This window comes from Tachysurus fulvidraco, chromosome 19 (assembly GCF_022655615.1).
Source record: "Tachysurus fulvidraco isolate hzauxx_2018 chromosome 19, HZAU_PFXX_2.0, whole genome shotgun sequence".
Lineage (NCBI taxonomy): Eukaryota > Metazoa > Chordata > Actinopteri > Siluriformes > Bagridae > Tachysurus > Tachysurus fulvidraco.
In genome coordinates, this window is record NC_062536.1 from 8,859,714 (window position 1) to 8,881,299 (window position 21,586).

General features: G+C 38.3%; 2 protein-coding genes across 5 annotated transcripts in view; both read left to right on the forward strand.

Annotated features, from left to right (window-relative positions):
- Positions 1 to 62: 62 nt before the first annotated feature.
- LOC113645879 (ATP-binding cassette sub-family D member 2) lies at positions 63 to 14,488 on the forward strand. The gene is made up of 10 exons (XM_027151819.2): positions 63 to 1,016; positions 1,608 to 1,788; positions 2,175 to 2,296; positions 5,599 to 5,767; positions 7,158 to 7,252; positions 7,746 to 7,891; positions 8,746 to 8,891; positions 9,240 to 9,324; positions 9,409 to 9,534; positions 10,938 to 14,488. The coding sequence occupies exons 1-10, from the start codon at positions 63 to 65 to the stop codon at positions 11,152 to 11,154; spliced, it is 2,241 nt and encodes a 746-aa protein (XP_027007620.2). The 3' UTR covers positions 11,155 to 14,488.
- Positions 14,489 to 14,919: 431 nt separating this feature from the next.
- The window catches only part of LOC113645878 (kinesin-like protein KIF21A), a 36,797-nt gene continuing 30,130 nt past the window's right edge, over positions 14,920 to 21,586 (forward strand). For all 4 annotated transcript variants that reach the window (XM_027151814.2, XM_027151815.2, XM_027151816.2 and 1 more), the window contains exon 1: positions 14,920 to 15,218. In XM_027151814.2, coding sequence (XP_027007615.2) covers positions 15,175 to 15,218 — 44 coding nt within the window. In that variant the 5' untranslated portion in view covers positions 14,920 to 15,174. The remainder of the gene's footprint in view (positions 15,219 to 21,586) is intronic.

Genomic DNA, 21,586 nt, shown 5'->3' on the forward strand with positions numbered 1-21,586 from the left:
GAGGATTTGTTCAACCTGATGGAAGTGGATTAGAGAGATCCGGTGTGAATACAGGAGTGAAAATGACCAGTATACTGCATGCAGCGTCTCAGGTGAAATGGAATAAGAGCGCAGCGGCCAGGCGAGCTGTGCTTCTTGCGGCTGCTGCATATGGATTAAAAACCCTTTACCCCATCATCTACAAACGGATCGGTAAACGCACAGAGCCCAAAAGCACAGCTAACGGAAACCGTGAGCAGAATGGATTAGTGTTGACGCATAAATCCATATTAGAAAGCGTTTCCGGTCCAGATGACCATCACAGACCGCCTGGCGTGGACGCGCGCTTCTTTAGACAGATCCTCGATGTTCTCAGAATAATATTTCCGAAGCTCGCGACCCGAGAACTGGCCTTGCTCTGCTTACACTCGGCGGCACTGGTATCGCGGACATTTCTGTCAATTTATGTGGCCGGCTTGGATGGCAAAATTGTCAAGAGCATCGTGGAGAAGCGGCCGCGCAGCTTCATTGTCAAGCTCATGAAGTGGCTGCTCGTTGCCGTTCCTGCTACATTCGTAAACAGCGCGATCCGCTACCTGGAGGGGAAGCTTGCACTGGCCTTGCGCACGCGCCTCGTGGAACGCGCCTATGCGACCTACTTCACCGGGCAGACGTACTACCGTGTGGCAAACATGGACGCGAGGCTGGCCAATCCAGACCACTCGCTCACGGAGGACGTAGCGATGTTTGCGCAGTCTGTCGCGCGCCTGTACTCCAACCTCACCAAGCCAGTGCTAGATGTGATCCTGACCTCGTACACGCTCATCCAGACCGCGAGGTCGCGCGGTGCAGGGGCCACAGGGCCCACGCTGCTAGCCGGGCTCGTGGTGTTCATCACTGCCAAAGTGCTGCGCTGGTGTTCCCCGACGTTCGGACAGCTCGTGGCTGAGGAGGCGCGCAGGAAGGGGCACCTGCGTCACGCCCACTCAAGGATCATCGCTCAAGCAGAGGAGATTGCCTTCTACGGAGGGCACAAGGTGAGTGCCTGGATAAAGTGTCACATTCATAAGCAGTTGTAGTGATTAGTGTGCGTTCTGCATCACGTCTAGCTCTCTTATCCAAAATATCCTTAAGTTAGAGTGAGTGGCCTTTATTAACCAAGATATACAAGATATTCTTTATCCTGATCAAGGCAGCAGTAGATCTGCATGATATTGTGAATAAAACACATTCATACTTTGTATAATTTTGCCTGATATCTTAGTGCCATACTGGAGAACCCAGAGGAAACCCACGCAGACATATACAGAAACTGTACACAGACAGTAACCTGAGCTTAGAATTAAACCAGGAACTCTGGAGCTTTGTGTCAGCTAGCTTTATATTATTTATGATTTTGTAAGTGTTAATTGCACAGAGAACCAATCCAACCCTAAAGGAAATGATTAAACAAGTAAAAAAAAAAATGATTAAACCCCATAATAGTAGTTTCAGCACTAACACAACAGTTTGATAAGCAACAATAAGTATAAGTGTTGTTAATTCAACACTGGAGATGTTGGAGCACTCCTAATTCGGTGATGCTAGAACTTTGGTACTTGTCAACCTTTTTCTTTTCCATGGGGCAGGTAGAGATGCTGCAGCTGCAGAAGTGCTACAAGGCCCTTGCTGAGCAGATGAATCTGATCCTGTCCAAGCGTCTGTGGTACATCATGGTCGAACAGTTTCTCATGAAATACGTTTGGAGTGGATGTGGACTTGTTATGGTGGCTGTGCCTATTATCACTGCCACCGGTTTTGCTGACAACGGTAAGCATCTTAGTTGATTTCATTTGCTGTTTTTTTTTTTTGCAGTTTTGGTAGTAATCAGGCTTTCTTAAGACATATGTCTAAGTTGTCAGGCTTACTAAAGACGTAAACATTTTGAAGTTTTATTATAAAGCCTGGCCTGTTTAATAAAGGAATCAATTCATAAAATACACAGAAGGGTTATGCAGACACATAGATCCCTGGCTTTCATACATTTCCTTTCAATTCTTTTCACAGACATACAGTAATCAAATGAGTGTCCTCTGTTAGAGCTGAAACACGGACATATGACAACTCCTGAATTACAATGATGCAGAATTGCAAAGTGTGTGCTATTGTTGAAGTTGATTAATGTTTGAAACTTGAAATGATGTTCTTTCTTATAGAACTTGCAGATGGCCAAACGCAAGTGTTAGTGAGCGAGAGGACAGAAGCCTTCACGACTGCACGCAATCTTCTAGCCTCAGGTGCAGATGCCATTGAGAGGATCATGTCTTCCTACAAAGAGGTAAGACGAGTACACGTTCCTGTGTTCTTCCTCACAGACACCAACCCTGATACTGAAATTTGTAACCTACATAGTATTATTTAATCAGGGGACAAACACAGAACAATTATTTTAGCTGTTTCTGTTTCTTTTGTTTAAATAGTGGTCAATAAAAGTGTGCAAATGCACGTTTATGGAGTAGGCTACTAGTTTTGCTAACGACGTTAGCTATTTGACTAAATTACGTGTGTTAGCTAGCAAGTAGGGATCCTATGAAGAACATTTTGTTTCACTTTCTGAAAAGTGATTTTGTACAGCTCAAGAACATGAATATTTTATTGGTAGTGCATCTGACTTTTGTACGACAATAAGATGGACAATAAGATGAACAATTGATGAACATTTTTATACATATCTATAGCTGTGATTCAGTGCTAAATGTTTTGATGCAGCTCAACACATTTGAGTATAGTGAAAATCTCAGTCAGATGTAATGGGAAAAACTGTTTAAGAGTTTAGAAGTTGTAGATGTTTTAGTGGCGCTGAGAGGCACAGAGTCTATGACCACTGCAGGAATGACTTCTCTGCGGCTGTGGTTACAATCTCTTTCTCTGGGACAGAGGTGCATAATAGCCATGCTGCCTTCCTTTAAGACTGATAGGTATTGTGGCTACACAGAGACCAGGTATCCTTCCTTGAGATTGCGTAGTGTTCTCACTCACTCACCACAAGTTCTTACCTCCCTCACAGAAGCTCATAGGTACAGAGGCCACACCTATTTACTCTGAATCAGGAAATCTGTATAATTCACAAAATGCTCATACTAAAGAAAATGCTCTGTTCAAAACACAGAGGGAGTGTAGCTCAGTGTGTACTAATAAGAGATGTTAAAGAGCTCTGAGACTTTTAGAGCCACCTGTGGTCTGTGTATCTCCTTTGAGATACGAGAACTAAACCTCATATACAGATACAGTATATAAAAGGTTAAATTGAAGGCTCCCTGTTTGTTATTCATTGTAACTCGTGCTGTAGTTAGAGACACATCTGTATAGCCTAACTTACTTTCTGCATGAATTTGAAAATTTGTCTTTTAGCTAGTCTACATGCTGTGTAGTAGATCTCTTTTTGAAACAGAATTTAATTCCAATTTCTTGGAAAGCTCTAAATTATCATTTTATGTGTTTTTTTTTTGATTGATTAAATGCACATACTTACCCTGCATTTTGTTTGTTTTTGCTTGCCCCAGAAATGTTAAAACATTTCTGTTATGTTATGTTAATAATGTTAATAACAGGAAAACAATATTGAAGCCCAGTTTAAGGATTCTGAGAGGAATCTTTTCAGCCTTAAGGACAGTATTTACTTGTAATAGAAGCTGATAAAGGATGTTGCCTTCATTAATGTGAAAAAAGGTTTCAAACTTATTTGTAAAGCATGTTGTTGGGAAAAGCAACTCAAGAACAGAAGGCAGAACCTGTTGGCAGTTCATGAAATCTGAGTGCCAGTAAGTCTGAGAAATTGCACACGTGTGGGTCTGGGGCAACCACCAAACCTTGATGGAAAAATGGAAGCCAGTTTGAGATGAAAACTTAACATAGACTGTTATTTAGGTTTGCACCAGATTTGTATATAAAGCCACTCACTCTAGACACGTGGCATGGTATCCATGGCATAGGCATGTGTAGTGTTCTCAGGGATGACCCACAGGTAGAGCAGTAGAGGCAATAAGTGATGCATCTAACTCCATGCTCCCAATGCATCCAGTCATGTTGTTGGCCAAACTGCCTAATTGTGTAGGACACAATGCCTGGTTTCATATCTCATACTGAATCCACTAGGCAAAACATTCACAGTTTCAGGGACTTGCTTGAAATAGGCAGCAAATTCTTTGACTGACTTATAACCTGGGTTTCCATAAAACTTTTTTTCTGGTAAGCCATCACAGAAGACAAGATACACTTTACACTCTCTCATTTATCTTCAGTAACTGTTCTGTCTCATTCAGAGTTATGTTGGATTCAGAGCTAATCGCACCAGAAACACACATTAAACAAAATTAAACAATAGGATTTATTTTTCTAGCAAAAAGTTTCATCGTGTTTGTGTCACTTTAGCAAAACAGTAACACCCTGCAGAGTATAAAACAGTAACATACATGGCAGAGTCTTACAATGAATATAAGAAAAACTAGAGAAGGGTTTGAGAAAAAGTTGACACTGAAGGTACAAAATGCTCAGTAATATTTCATGATTAACATAGAACAGGTGAGCATACTGTAGACTGGGAAATGAACCACAGTAAGGATGGGGCAGAGACAAGACCAAAACATAAAGTAAACCAAAAACAGAATGGTATACTGTACAATGGAAGCTGTGTTACAATGTGAGGATGGCATGATATGTAACAAGCATAATTACAGCTAAATTAGAGGGTGAGACTACATTGGTATGTAACCTATACATTTACAGCATAATAGAATTATGCTAAATTCTACAAGAATAATTCAGAATAGTTCCCCTGGTGGTCCAGCAGCAGGATCCTGAGCTCTCACTGCCATGGCCCGGGTTTGCTTTCCGCACAGGAGAGTGCTAATGCCAGTCCCAATATGTCGACCAGGTGATTTGCTGTCGTGGCTCTGAGGAATGAGCACTTTAAAAAAACAAGATACAGGAATAATTCAGAATAGTTCTCAATGTTCTGAATGTGCTTACCTTTAGCATTCTTGTTCACAAGGTAACATGCCATGATGGCAGCAGTACTGTGAATAGCACTGGATCTTTTTTGCTTTCAAGCATCATTAGCATTAAAGATGTGATATTTCAGCCTTCCCTTTGTTACTGTATTGCTTTGGTATCTGGATATCTCACTAAAAGGTGGCTTTAGTCTGATGTATTGGCTGTAGAATACTACTGGGATACATTCTGATGGAAAAACTATACCATCAGTTTATTAGCAGTACTCAGTCCTACATCACAAATGCTCAAATTGGAATATTTTTCCATCATAAAAATATTAAAGAGAGGCTCCCTTAACCATTTTCAATTAAATGATTAAGAAAATGCTTTCAATGCAATGAAATCTATGCTTCTCAAACATAATACTAATAAAATAGCTAATTATAAAGCAAATAAATCAATAGCATATTTTTTTCCCTTAGACATTTAAATTAATGATCTGTACAATACATTTTTTTTTTTGCAGTGAGCATTTGTATATTAACTCAAGAATTAATAAATAGCGGAATTAATTCTTGAAAACTGAAAAAAGGCAGGGATTTGTGCAGGATGACCACCAACTGACTAAACTCTTCCTTTGGTCCGCAGGTCACTGAGCTGGCCGGATACACAGCCCGTGTTCACAACATGTTCCTGGTGTTTGAGGAGGTGCAGAGAGGTGTTTATAAGCGTCCACTGGTCTCTGCAACTGCAGCAGCTGGAGAGAATGGTGGTGGCAAGACTGAGCTTCACATTGATGGTCCACTAGAGATCACAGGTATATAAATAACCCATGGGAATGAATCATATAAATGTCTTTATAACATTTGCCATTTTCTAGTGCAGAAGGCCACATGATTCAGAACCAAGTAGAAAACTGTGGTATCATACAGTAGATAGAAATATTTGAGCTAACTGGATCATGTCATGTTTAGAAATATGCCATGAAAAGATTAGTTTAGCAGCAAACACAAACAGGGAGCCTTTTTCTGTTTGATAAACAGGAGTGTGTGTCATATCAGCGGATGACGCAACAGAGCAATAACAAAGCAAACAAAAACTGATTGCTCAGAGGCAATTAGCGAATTAGCTCAAAGTAAATGCATTTCTAATCTGTAGATAGATGTCATGGTAGCAGACAAAAGCTCATAATTTGTATTAGAAGCAGAATTTGCAATGCCTAACATGAAACATATTGGTGGCATTGTCATGGTTTCTGTAGCTATTAAATCAGTAGTGATTTGAAGACAGACACAAGATATCCTAGGGGGATGACTGAAAATCCCAACATGTCCCACAGACCTACACTGTCAGAATCTTCAAATTCTATCTATCTATCTATCTATCTATCTATCTATCTATCTATCTATCTATCTATCTATCTATCTATCTATCTATCTATCTATCTATCTATCTATCTATCTATCTATCTATCTAATTACTGCCATATACACATACCACGTTCTATACTGCTGTAAAGCTGCTTTGATGCAATGTCCATTGTTAAAAGTGCTATACAAATAAATTTAATTGAATAGAATTTAATTGAAAACACTCTGTGGAGGTGACTTCCGAGCAGGGCTGACCAGGAGGGCTTCATTGTCTGCTGAGTGTCTCTGTGAAACCACTGAAGCATGCATCTGTATGTGTGCCCTTTTATACTCTTTCTGCTTCTGCTGGAGGAAGAGCAATTGCTGCAGCACTCATTGGCTGCCAGTTGTGTGTGCTTCTGCCTCCCAGCCTTGTAGCCATGTGCTCCTTTGCTCTCTACAGCCTGAGGGGTGCGGAATTTGTGTCATTTCATGACGTACATTCAGTTATTTAATGTTAATATCATTCTTTTTCATACAGTGCTTTTTGGTGTACGAGATGTATGGGTTCAACTGTTTAGGATAGTGTCTCTAAAAGCATTCTTTTGTGAGAAAAATGTTAACAGTTATAGGAAAGAACATTACTGTAGCTCAATTGCAGTTTAGATGAGCATCCAGGGACAGTATTTGGATCTGTTGATGTAGACTAAATTACTTTAGAGCCGTGCAATTTGTCTTTTTTATGGCTGCTATTCTAACATATTTAAAATGTTTTCCTAACAACAAAGGATTCTTAAAAAATTGTATATTTCACTGTTGCTCAGTCTTATGATTTATTTTGGATTTTTTCCCTTTTAGGAAATGTGATTGATGTGGATAAGGGTATAGTGTGTGAGAGTGTTCCCATCATCACTCCAAACGGGGATGTTGTCGTGTCCAGCCTGAACTTTAAGGTAAGAAGAAGGACACATCCCTTGTTTTGTACAGCACATGGTTTTATAGATGGTGTTCTACTTTAAAGCCTCAGTTAATACTGTGTCACATATTTGACATACTAACCACAAACAGAAGTAGATTTTGGACTGCACCAGTGAAAACAACCTGGTAGAAACATGTCTAAATAACAAATAAGAACAGTTCCTGTCAGGGAGCTAACCCAGCCACTGAGGAGTCAACTCTCAGTGCCAGTCCCAAACCCAGATAAAATGTGAGTGTTGCGTCAGGAAGGGCATCTGGCTTACAGTAAACTTGTGCCAGATCAAATATGCTGACCAGATGATTCACTGTGGAGATCCCGAGCAGGGAGCAGCTGAAAGAACAACAACAACTTCAATCAGTTTGTTAAAAACAAATAGTGTGTTTTGTATATTCCAGGGGTAAAAGGTTAAAAGAAAAGTTCATAATAAAAATAAAATAACGTGTGTCTGTGTGTTGCATGGTGTGTAGGTAGAGGAGGGTATGCACCTGCTGATTACAGGACCTAATGGCTGTGGGAAAAGCTCTCTCTTCCGCATCCTTAATGGTCTCTGGCCTGTGTACAGTGGCATGTTGCACAAACCTGCTCCGCAACACATGTTCTATATCCCACAAAGGTGAGCACGCACACACACACACACACACACACACACACACACACACACACACACACACACACACACACACACACACACACACACACACACACACAAACACACACACATAGATGCAATTACAAATGCTCTTCTAATATATGTGCAGGAATACAGTACGCCTTGACATTCAGACACATTGTCCATATACTTATGCAAACACATACAGTACATGCGTGCATGTCCATTCACACAAACATTCATACCCACTGACTGCAACACACACTGTGACAGATACTCCACCACAGCAGTAGTGTAGTCCATGCAGTGTAACAGGAGCGAGACAGTAATTGAAGCTGGAAGATGCTGCTGAGAACAGGAAACCTGAGCTCTCGCTAGTGAAATATTTAGCAGGCTCACACATACCACTTTGGATTACAGTGAATATTCAGTATTAAACAACAAGTATTATTTTGCATTTCTTATTCAAATTTTCTAATATCCTAATCCTTCTTTGTCTTCATCTTCCTTGTCCTCTTCCTCTTCTTCTTCTTCTTCCATTTTATTGTAAAATATTTTATTTTAATATTAATTATTTTTTAATTAATTATTTATTAACATCATGTTTCTTTAAGAAGGGGGATTTCTACGGTATTGCCAGTGAATATTTGACAGGCAACAGGAATATGATGCTTTTTTAATTTTCAAATTTATTTAATTATTATGTCATGCAAAAAAAATAGAAATGGTGACTTTATTTTTATTTTGTGAGCACTGACAAGGCTCATTCATACTGTCCTCAGCACAAGAACAGACATGTACAGACATGTAAGTCTTTGTTGCAGCTGTCAGACTGTGAATCTGAATCCTCTTTACAGGCCTTACATGTCTATTGGGACACTGCGTGATCAGGTGACGTACCCTGACTCTGTTGAGGACATGCATGAAAAAGGTTATAGAGACAAAGACCTGGAAGACATTCTGGATATTGTCAACCTCAAACACATTGTCACCCGAGAAGGAGGTACGCTGATCTTTGCTGCTCCTAAATAACTTTTACTGAACTCCATTTCAAAAGCCCTTCTGATCCACAAAAAGCCTTTTGTAATGACACTGAAGCTTAATGAGCTTGTTCAGGGTTGGTGAATGGTGTGTAGATATGTGTGTGTGCATGTGTGTGTGTGTGCAAACGCAAACATCAGCCAGCTAATATTATATACACTTACCAGCTAATACACATTGAGTCTATCCAAGTCTTATCTGAATATTCTCACAATACACAACAACTACAAGAATGTGTATTTTTGCAAAGCGTATAATATAAAGACATTTTATATAAATAAGATTCTGTGACTTCTGTTTGCGTTTGCAGGTTGGGAAGCAGAGGTGGACTGGAAAGATGTGCTCTCAGGAGGAGAGAAGCAGCGGATGGGCATGGCTCGGATGTTCTACCACAAGTAAGATAAATGATACTCATTACGGGGGCAAAATCATCAATGTATGCTTTAATTTTCTCTTAATATCCGAAATTCTCTCTTTAGGCCCAAATATGCCCTGCTAGATGAGTGCACAAGTGCTGTTAGTATTGACGTGGAGGGTAAAATATTCCAAGCTGCAAAGGATGCTGGGATCTCCTTGCTGTCTATTACACATAGGCCCTCTCTGTGGTAAGGTCTAGGAATGTCTAGGCAAAATTTCAGTTTTTCATTGTTCAGATGTTGTTAAAAGGCCCGATTCTGCCTTTACTGTTGGGTGAAAATGTGAAACCATGAATGGGCCACAATACATGATTCATTTTTTTTGTTTCTTTGCTCCTATGATCAGTTAGTAGCTTTACCTTTATAGTAAATACCAAAAGGATTTTAAATATATTTCTTTCTAGCATTTCAATCATCTAATACAACTATAGACTTAATTAGTCTTTATTTAAATAACGGGTTGATAACTACAATACACTATTACTAACATTTATCAGTCACAGCATAAGAATACATTAATCTTGCCATAACATAAAACCACTGACAGGTGAAGTGAATAATATTGATTACATTGTTACAGTGACACTTGTCAAGGGAATACAGTATACTGTATTAGGCAGCAAGTTATCAGGCAGTACAAAAAGCTGATGTGTTGGAAGCAGGAAAACTGGGCAAGTGTATGAATCTGATGGCTAGATGACTGGTTCATAGCTTTTCCAAAACAACAGGTATTGTACAGTATGCAATTGTTTTTACCTTTCTGGTCCATGGAAGGACAACCGGTCAACCAGAAACAGGATCACTGATGTTTGTTGGGAGCAAAGGCTGAGCATTTCTGGTTCAATTCCACAGAGGTGGTACTGCAGAACAATTTGCCGAATAAGCTATTGCTGGCTATGATAGCAAGGTGTCAGGACACACAGTATGCTGCAGTGTCAGAGCTGCTTTTGCAGCATAACTGGGACTGACACAAAATTACACAGTTATTAGACAGGGGCTGATTGGTGTATGTGCTTAAGTCAGTTATTGTTTTAACATCAGATACCCAACCTAACATAAGGTATTATATTCTATATACTTTACATTTTTTACTGTTTCACACGTTTTCACAATATCAGAGTGACTGAAGGTCTCACTGGTGGAGGATCTTACCTGCAAGTAAATTTCACAATCATCAAATAAAAAAAAAAGGCCAGTGTCCATTGGATATCTATCTAACTGACACATAGAGATGCTAAATTCATTTCACTTGCCATGTTTTCATGAATTGAATTATGTGTGTTTTCACTGAGTTTTCACTGATTATGCTTAGTATGTTTTCAGGCAATGGACTCGAAAACGTTAGGCTTAAACGCCTACAAATTAGGGACTCGACTCTTTTTGGGATCTACCTGAAGTGAGATTAGTATCCCACAACGAGCTTCATAAAATAGACAATTTCAAGCTATTTTTATTACAGACGTTTTTCAATAACTTGTTTCAGCTCTGTTGGGTTCTATTATTATTTGAGTCATTCATAAAAAGATGTTTTTAATTATTAACTTTCCATGTTAGCTCACATTGTGGCATTTTATTCTTGACACGTGGTACAGGAAGTACCACACACACCTTCTGCAGTTTGACGGTGAGGGAGGTTGGCGATTCGAGCAGTTGGATACAGCTACTCGGCTCTCTCTCACTGAGGAGAAACAGCGTCTTGAGTCTCAGCTCGCCGGCATTCCCAAGATGCAACAGAGACTGAATGAACTGTGTAAGATCCTGGGAGAGGACTCTGTGCTGAAGACAAATGAGTCCAATGATGGGGAATAAGAGACAGGGAGCTAGAGTTACAGCGTACGAACACTGCTCGCCAGACAATAGGAACTCGTTAAAAGTCCCGACTGCGCTTTGAGACTGCAACTCAGCTTTATCCATTACAGTGTGAGTTAGGTTCTGCCACTCACTATCCCATAATTCCATCCATATTTATTCACTACTCCAAATTGACAATGAATGGGAGGAAAATTTCAGTAAGCACATATTCTTAAACCATCCTTAATACTACCTGCAGTTCCTGCAGTGATTTTTAAAAGTTTGTTGCTTTTGAAAAAATGCCATTTTATTATCTCTTTTCCCGTATGGAAAATCTCGAATGTCTTAGCTAAGCTTCATCTCAGAGTTCAGAGATCATTTCAGCTAAGCTGTTTGTAATTATATGTTAGCAGTATAATTTGCTGTTTCAGACAATGTAACATATTTGTGGCTTTTTTATTGTTGTACATGACATCTATCTCTGCTTCTTTTTGGAAATATCTGTTCCTTCTTATTGTTTTGTTCTTTTTAGTGACTTAACCCTAAAATATGAAGTCTAGTTTAGTATTTGTTTAGTAATAGTTATTTTGTGACTAATTGGTGCTATAATTTATACTTTGCTTTTGTCAGTGACTCGTTCAATTAGTAAGCATCGGTTTCAGTATCAGCATTTGAATTTTGAGCTTTTGTGTTTTGTGGCGTGACAGAAGAGACCTTGTTTCCTCAAATATTCTTACATTCATCTTCAGTAAAAACTTTATCCTGGCCAGGGGTGTTATGGATCTCGGGGACACAGTGGATGCAACAGAAACACATTATGGGACTCTAGTCCAATGCAGGGCACCATGACCACACATATATTCACACCTAAAGGGAAATTTATTATAGCCGGTCTACCTACAAGCATGTTTTTGTTGTATGGGAGGAAACAGGAGAACCCAGGTTAACTCCACCAATCATTCTGAGTGACTCTAGCTCAGGATCAAACCGGCAACCCTGGACCTGTGAGTCAGCATCACAGCTGCACAATCATAAAATATATATACAATGCATATAGGGTCTACTAGGCTGTTGATATGATCTTTTCATTGTGTTGCTTTTTGGAATCTGTACCCCAGCATGACAGGGATGGAGAACTTCCATGGCCAGCTCTGGCAATGACACCCCAGAACATGTATAATTTACACAGGTAAATGGTGTGACATGGTTAAGATGAATCCATATGCACTTTGGCAATAACCCAGAAGACAAGGTGGATCTTTTACTTTTAGTGTTTTCCTGACAACAAGCCTGATCCTGCCAAAAAAAATTTTTGATATATCCTCTGGTTTGGTGTAAATGTTGCAGGGCCGTGAAAAAAATGTGTCTTATATTCTGGACAATCTGATAAATAATAGACTGCAGGCTGATTATGGCCATTTTGTGCCCTTAGTTCAGGAATAGGCTTCTGTCACCCATTCATTTTTAGCCCAGACAGAACTGTATAATATTAAGGTTATATATATATTTTTTTGTTGTTATTGTTGATGTTGGGTTGTTTTTTTTTACAGTTATCCCGAAACGCGCAATCATGTCTGTCTCCTGATGGACTAATATACTGTGAATTTTGTCAATGTTGATTTGATGATTGCCTGTCAGTGACTTATGAGCAAATGCATTTTAATACATTGCTCTCAAGCGTGACATTATGTGGTTTGACTTTAATAGCCTTGATTATATACCGTACAAATGTTCTGTTTTGCAAACTCAAGTTCAGGAAGTTTAGATGCTCTTTTTTTTACTGAATAATTGTTTCTGGCATATGAAACATTCTGGATACCAGATACATTGGCATTAGAGATTATCTTTATTTCTGTTTTCAATATCTGTATCAGGGCCTGTGTCATTTTCTTCATTAGGACTTAATATTTACATAACATTTATTTCAAATGTGTAATTCTGGAACTGTAAATAGACAGGATTTTATATGTTTGAAACTTATGTGGTCTCATATATTTTGACTGGCTTATATTTTGCCAATACAGAAGTATCAGAGATGTTTTTCTGATGTGATGAATTTACAATTTACTATAATGATTGGTGCCTGGATACATGTCAGCATGTTTTTGCAAAGTCTTTTTAAGGCAAGTTCTGATTATTAATTATTTTTATTCCTGCAAAAATTTAAATATATCCTGTTAGGAATATAACTTGGAATGGACATACTGTCATTTTGCATGTCATAATACATCCATTTTTTGTCTAACATAGAGGAATATGTAAGGTTTGAAACATTGCCTGTTACGTATCTAAACAAAGAACTGAAATGTTGAGTATAGTAAATAAGTAAATAAGCATTTACATGTGTACAGGTTGTCTTATTTCAGTGTTATTAAAAGCCTGTACTTCATACTGAACGTAGCTGTTGCTCTAGTGTAATTCTTAGTGTAATAATCTAATTTTGAGTCACTACCTGAGAAAGATGTCTGATCTGATCTTTTCACATGCGTAAAAGCTTTTTTTCTTTACACTTATTTTCACATAAGAGGGTTCTTAGCCATGCTCAAAAACATGCTCATAATTGGAAATAAGTAAACTAAATTATGTTTTTAAAAATAAATCTGTATGTTCTAGACAATGCTGTACTGTATTTGAGACATAGATGTAGGTAATGCCAATACATAATTATTTAAAAGTTTATTTTCAGTAGCTTCAGATAAACTGTAAGTAAATGTATCCTTAGAAACATCTTAGAAACCTTTGAGCTGTTAGTTTGGATGAATAGTGAGGTGTCCGTTTTACTTTCAGCTGTGCGCACAATGCACTTACAGGCAGCCGGTTATTATGAAAAATAGAAATACATGTTCTTACTGAAGCATTAGGGAGATCAGGAACTAATGTTAGCTAATGTGATGTTGGGTGAGGAGGTCTGGGTTGCAATCAGTGTTTCAGTTCATCCCAAAGGTGTGAGTTTGAGGTGCAGGACAATAAAAGTTGGCAAAGCATGTCTTCTGTGAGATTTCTTTAAAGATGCTTTGTGCCAGTGAATTGAATTGAATTGAATTGACATTTCATTTAACTGAATTTTTTTATTTATTTATTTTTTAAGTCAGAAGAGGTTTAGATTTTTTAGTCCCAGTGAAGGAACATCTTAATGCTACAGAAAAGAAAATCCTTATAAATCTACGTGCTTCTAAATTCGTGGCAACATTTTGGAGAACACGCACGGGTGCAATGGCAGGGCGTCTTAATACCTATAGTGGATAGGCTATAGGATGTAAACACAAATCAGGTAACTTAAATTCGTCTGTTTGTTTACAGATATTCACCTAAACTATTATTCTAACGCTGTTTAATTGGTGCCCTAGTGCTGTAAAACTGCTGCTGATCTGTGCAGTACTACATGATGGTCACCAGGCTGTGGTGTTGTTCTGCTAAAGATTATAGCAGTGGGATTTCTTTGCATTTGTTATATTATGTCTGTATATGAGAAGATCTTTTTTTAAATCAATTCCTAATATATAAATAAAAAATATAAATGATGTCCCTAATGCTTTTGTAGAAGTGATCCCTGTTTATTATGCTATATAACACCATTTAAATTTCCCTTTACATCTCACATGTCCCAAAGCTCCTGATATAAGTGGCTTATAATACGGTGTATGAATCAACGTTTTTTGTTTTTTTTGCACCATAATAAGCGCACATTAGCGTCTAATTCGTGATTGGTCGATCAATCGTCGGCATGTTTCGTAGCAGGCCGGAGGGTGTGGCTTAATGACGTTTAACTCTCGTTAATACACGCCTACTGGGCCAAATGTCTCCGCTCGAGCGCAATGCGAGCCTCAGCTGTCGTTGCTTGGAGACGCGACATGGGGAACTGATTATAAAATAAAGCTAGTAAACATGAATGATTATTTATTTCTAACAGAAATACAAAGCGAGGAAAGGAAGAGCAGCATGGCAGAATAAAAGAGGAATAAGACTCCGCGTCTGTAGCTACCTGCTTTAATCCGATCACAAGGAATATATCTGTGTTTATTCTGCTGGATTTGGATCATGACGACCGGACAGGATGAAAGTTCTGTTCGAGTGGCTTTAAGGTAGGTCTGTAGTCCCTAAATGTCCTCTTTCTGTCCTATTGACCCGCTGATGCTGTACTGAAGCGCCGCCTTTTCTCCATGTACCTGCTATTATTCAGTAACAAAGACACTGACATGGAGGATTCAGGATAAGACAGCATCCTGAATCCCTTTAACTCACTACAGACTATCATTGTGTACTGCACTGTGTAATCTACCTCTCTAGGTAGTAGGAAGAAATGTAGGATCCAGCCTAAGGCTTTATTTCTGTTGGAGAAGGTGTGCCTTTACTTACATATACTTTGAATATTTCTAATTTGCATATTGCTTTTGTAGCATAATGCATCCTGATCTACTTGGCTGTCTAAATATCACAAAACATTGCATATTCTTTTTAATTTACAGCACAGAAAAGATTCCAGTATTCAGGTGTTCATTCGCATTAAATGTTATTGTCAGTACTGGTATTTAAACTCATCATTTTACCATAAGCTTAACTACAGAGCTCTTGTGCACATGAGACCGACAGAATGATGAAGAAGATTTTAATCACATAATTTACAGCTTGAACTAAACTGTAATTACAGTTTTAGAGACATTGCAGTCTTGGTTTATCATATTTTAGCTATCAAGTCCACTTTAGAAATGTAGCCGGTGGATTAAACGTAATGAAAAGCACTTGCTATGTTTGGGACCAAGAGGTTAGTGCATTTTTTCTGCTGCTGATTTGTTGGTTAGAGAAGCTTTGAACTAACAGTGCAACAGTAAAGTTTAATAGGAAGAAAGTCAATCTTAAAAGTAAGAAATAAAAATCAGTTTTAACTCCTATAAATAAAAGAGCAAGAAATATACTTATACAAAGTTTTACTTATCATTTCAACGATGTCCAACGTCATATTAAAGAGAAATACAGCATGGAAAAAGTTCCGACAGCAAAGGTTGGACCACATGGTTTGGGAAAATGACATAATTGATTTACTACAGAGTAATATACATCTCATACAAACACAGTTAGCTGGCTAACAGACAGGGGAATTTCATCATAAAACAAATCAAAGATGAAATTAAAGATTAAAATGCAAGTTGTTCAGTTTGGATTTTTATTGTTTGGATATTTAAATTGCAAATTGTAACCAAACTTGTGCGGACTAAAGCTGCAACGAGCCAAAAACGTAAATGTGTGCATATGTACAATATAACACAGGTGAAAAGAGAGAAGAAATGTTACACAAAGCCGCCTATGAAAACATCTGTGATCTATAGAGAAAATGAAAGAAGCTCAATAACACAGGTACTTAAACAGGAAGCAGGTAGAGGCCTATATTGTGTGCTTTTGTCATTGAAGAAGGCACTGTTCAGGACAAAAGCCTTGCAGCCTGGCTCAGGTTACTTTATTCTAGCATGACTGCTCAGCTCCAGTTACCAGAGTCAGACTTTGACCCAGCATGCGGTTTGCTGTTTGTTTTCGACTTGGGCCTAATGTCACCTACTGCACGCTCTGTGTTTAGTAAATGCTTGGGTGTTCGTATGAAAACATCTTTGCATAGCAAACACCAGATAAAGAGGGAGCTAAGGTGAAATGTGAAAGAACAGAGAGCACAGACAGGTGCACACAGTTAAAAAAAAACAGTGGATTGTTATAACATGCACTCTTGTACTATTTTATTATGAGCTCTTTTACATATTGGACATTGGATTTGTTTGTGTTCAAGAGCTTCAGTGCTTTCAGTGCTCTCATAGATGAAACTGTGTTTTGACATGACCCAGGGTATGTGGTAGCCTAGTGGTTAAGGTGTTGGGCTGCCAATCGGAAGGTTGTGAGTTCGATCCCAGTTCCACCAAGATGCCACCGTTGGGCCCCTGAGCAAGGCCCTTAACCCTCAATTCCTCAGTTGTAAAAAAACAAAAACAAGATAATGTGCATTGTCTAATCATCAATATGTTATGATCCTGATTTGCGTTTGTCAATGGCAGGTTGCTTTATTAATTTAGGATTAATGATGCATATTCGTCCTGTGACCTTTATGTCAAGCCCTAATCCATATTGCGTGTTGACCAATATTAAGAAGTAGAGGCTTGTTAAGCTAACACTTAAAGGTGTAATTGTTAGAAAATCTGATCTTAAACTTTTTTTGACAATCGAATAATCCATGGTCTTAGCAAATGTGTACTAGGTGGCTAAGAATACTAACTTGGAAAACTGGCTTCTGGTGAAGAATCCTTGTTTGTGTTTGGATGGGCCTTCTGTCAGTCATTTTATAGATCCTGTGGGCGGGGCTTTGTGAACATGGGTGGGAATGTGGGAGTGGACTCAAGGAGAAAAAAAAATTAAAATGTAAATAACAACATTTTATTTTCGTTCTTAAAGCTCTTAAAGGCTGTTTCTCTTGAATGTTTGTGTGTTTAGTGTGGGCATCAGAAAAAGATACCTTAGGGAATGGCTTCATGTACTGGTTACATCAGCACATTTTTCTTCATATTCAGTTTCATTTATCTGGACACATCTTCAATGTTGTTCAAAAACTCATTAGTCATACATCATACATTAGTACATAATATCATTATAGTCAACATGTCCAGTGTTCAGTGAACTCGCTCGATTATTGCAGTGTTTGTTTTGCTCAGAAAATACAAAGCAAATTCAACCAGTTTCTTAGTAATGCTGAAGCTGGTGTCTGAACCTCCCATGGAATTTTAACTGGATTGTAGCATACCAAGTGTAACATTGTGATAATCCACGCCTGTCCGTGCTTGCTGGAGCTATGACATGTGTTAACATCACCTCATCCATGTTGGGTTAATGACAGAAATTCATTAGTGTACTAGCTATGTCTCTAATACAGGAAAGACATATAGGTCTCTTCCTGACATTGAGGATCATGTACTGTGTTCAGTGGTTTTCTCAGACCTTGAGAACTGAAATAAAATACTGCATTAACGTTATACAATACACAAAAAGCTTTCTTCACATAACACACAGGAGGAAGTTGGGGTCAGAGTGCAGGGTGAAGAATGTACAGATGAGAGTTAACACATCACACCAGCATTTTCAATCCAGTACACTTGTAGTGGATGTGGGGAAAAAACACAGATGAGAAGAATGAATACATTCTGACTTGAAAGACTTGTAATAAATTAATATTACATTAGATATTACATGATTGAAAATTGTACATAAAATATTTTTGTATTACAACCAAAAGAGAGAAAAGGGAAAATTGCATTTAACGGTTTGTGGCACAGAAGCACCATGGACGTTTTGACAGACAGTTACTGATTACTATCTAAGCTGAATAGGCACGTGCAATAGGATCAACAACGTGATCAATACATAATCTGTATTTAAGATCAAACAATTAAGACATGCCAGAAAGTTTTACTAAAGTTTTATCTTTAAGTAAACAGCAATTCTGGTGATTTTTATAGAATAGATGTGCCACAAGGCGGACACCAAATATATAGATCAACTGACTATATTTGTAATGAATAAGCATCCGTTTTTTTGTTTTTTGCCTGAAGAATTTATAGAAGATATGTCTTCTGTGTAGATGCCTGTTATTAAGGATCTCAGAGTTGGTAGTGATTGTATTTAGAAACATTGGCATTATTAAAAGAAATCTTGCTCAAGGCTTCAGCAGTAGTGCTCTTGCAATCCTGGGTATTGAACTCCCACTTCTACCAAACTTTATCCATTGAAATTTGTAGATATGTTTGCTAACATGATGTACGTGTGCCACGACCGACAGCCACAAACGCACAAAACAAGCATCATTTAGCAAATGATACACAGTGAGTGCAAGCCTCTCTATAAGAGTGTGTGCTGTATAAAGGACTCATCTGAAACAATTGTCTGTGTCTGTCTTGGTCTCCGCTACTGGTCTTTTGAGTGCCACTGTTCTCTTGCTAGTTTAAACCAAGCCATTAATAATGAAAGGCCTTCAAGCGGTCAGTAGTGCTCTTTGTAATGTTTATCTCTCAATGGTGTGTTCATTTCTTTTCTAGTGTATTGTTTTGATCCAAGGATTTACTTCAGTTTGGAAAGGAAACAAGTCAAAAGTCAATACATCAGACTTTATTGTGAAACTGACTGATTTTCATCTATATGGGACTCGTATTTATGAGTATTTGTAAGAGCAGCTGTGTGCAGTTTTACATTTCATTGTTGTGTGTTTTTTATATTTCACCTCATCATAATCTGTAGACTGATTGTCCATCAAAGCCTGTTACCGGGTCTTTTGTTAGGCGGGCTCTCCGAGGCATCTACCTGCTGTGTCGTATCAAATCTTATTGTGTGGACCTGCTCATCAATATTTATGAGCCAGTTGTCGATAGCTGAAAGAGGACCGTCTCTGAGAGCCATCTGTCATCTGGTTTGTAAGAAAGTGCTGACTCACTTCAGATGAGGTCATCCAGAAAATCCACTCCTTATGTGTTGCAAAAGCTGAATATCTCCTAGCGTTTATCAAAGTTGCTGGCAATCAGAGCGGTAGCTTGCCTTTCACAACCTTGTCATGGTTTATCTTATCGGCTTTCTGCTCTATCTAAATGAATAGCAGGGAGTCCTTCATTAGAGCAACGTCGCCGTCCATATCTCACTTCATTTTAATTTTAACAATTAAATTGATTTTTATATTCAGGGATTTTTTTTTTACTTGTATCAACTTTAAGTGGCTTTTTAAAAGGCTTTAATTATTTTGAATCCTGTTTGGTTTTTGGATAAAAAAAAACAGGATTCCATATTTTCCCTTATCTTGTGTTTTCAGCTTTTCCTCTATGTATAGTCAGCTAATATCAAATCACACTGGACACAGCAGCTCCTTTCCATTAATAACTGTACTGCTTTGGGAAGGGGAGGTGGCAGGCTGTTTTGCGTCCTTGTGTTTGCTGGATTTCCACTCACTGACCAGAGAATGAGGCAATCTGACAGCTCGCCGTATGCCCTCTGCCCTTTTTCCTGCAGCCGCTCGTGTGTGCATCGCGACCTTAGACCGTGGAAGCCATCAGGAGCCGATCAGTGAACCATTCTGGGTGCTTTGAGACCGTTGAACCTCATTTTGTAACTCAGCTTGCATTCTTTTTAGTGTAGGGAGGGACTGTTCCAAAGTTCCTCATCTGTCAAAAAAATAATAAATGTATAGCTAAGATCAATCACCCTATCAACATTATTAAAGTTACACTGTTCTGGGTTTTAGTTTCTGAGCAGATGTCGATATAAAATGCTGAATTGCTATATGATTTATCTGTTCATCCTGAAAGTAATTAATGAATATCTAACACTGTAAATGCAGACCAGTTAGAACAGACACGTGAACACTGGTTGTGACGAGTCGTCGTGACAATTCTTCCTCAGGTTTTATCATGAGGGATATTGGCAATACAATTTTACTGCAAACATGACTTTGCCTCAGTGCAGCACTATAAAGGGATTTTTCACTCACTCCCACTTAATACATACTGTAACATCTCGCAGCTCTTTAAAAATAGTGTGTTCAGTTCATGTTAGTTAGCTGGATAATCGATTAGCATATTTAACATGAGTGTTAAGAAAAAGTTTGAACACAAACAGTGCATTTCAGAGAAAATATGTACTAGCAGCTTATTATGTATTTATCATCTAATAATCTATAACCATGCTCATTTGAATACATTTAAACTGTTGTAATAAACTTAAAAACTCTTAATTAATTCTCTGTCTGTTTGATTTTAAATCATAACAAAGTTATCATAATTCAGTAATTCACATTGAGCATGCATTCATAACCAAGAAGCAGCCAGACGTCTCCTCTTTGATTTCCTGTAGTCAAACCAGTGTTTCAACTCTTATAATTATTATTAAAATATTCTCTAAAAGTTCTTAAATGACGCAACAGAAAAGCTTTTGTGTTGTCATTCTGAGATCGCAAATTCCATGGCTGGGAGCCATTGCAGCTATTGAAGCGAATGGATGACATCTCTTCTCTGTCAGTCAAAGAGACTTTAACAATTCGTAGCACCTTCTTCCATGTGTGTTACCTTCACAGTGTGGGACTCAGCACAGTGCTTGGCTGTTTTCACTTGTTTTGGAGGACACACATGTTTGACAGTGGTATGATACAGTAGGTGAGAGATGGCTGGTCAATGGGAACTGGCAAGATTCAACTAGTACTACACAAGTTAACATGACATCGCATTCTATCCTACTTGTGACATTTCACTTGGAAAGAATAATCTATTTTATTGTTAATATGAAAGCAATTCATATGTGGGATATATGTATTACAATAGAAAGAGGGATCAGTACAGAACTAGCTTATGAAAACTAGCATCTAGCTTCTGCACTCTGTGAATCTGTATTTTACATTTACATTTATGGTATTTGGCAGACGAGCTTATCCAAGGCGATGTACAAA

What these genes read in the sequence shown, in the direction of transcription:
- LOC113645879 (XM_027151819.2), top strand. Translation starts at nt 63, where the DNA reads ATGACCAGTATACTGCATGCAGCGTCTCAGGTGAAATGGAATAAGAGC. An exon ending in CCTTCTACGGAGGGCACAAG is followed by an intron (nt 1,017 to 1,607) that starts GTGAGTGCCTGG and finishes TCCATGGGGCAG; the next exon opens with GTAGAGATGCTGCAGCTGCA. An exon ending in TCATGTCTTCCTACAAAGAG is followed by an intron (nt 2,297 to 5,598) that starts GTAAGACGAGTA and finishes TTTGGTCCGCAG; the next exon opens with GTCACTGAGCTGGCCGGATA.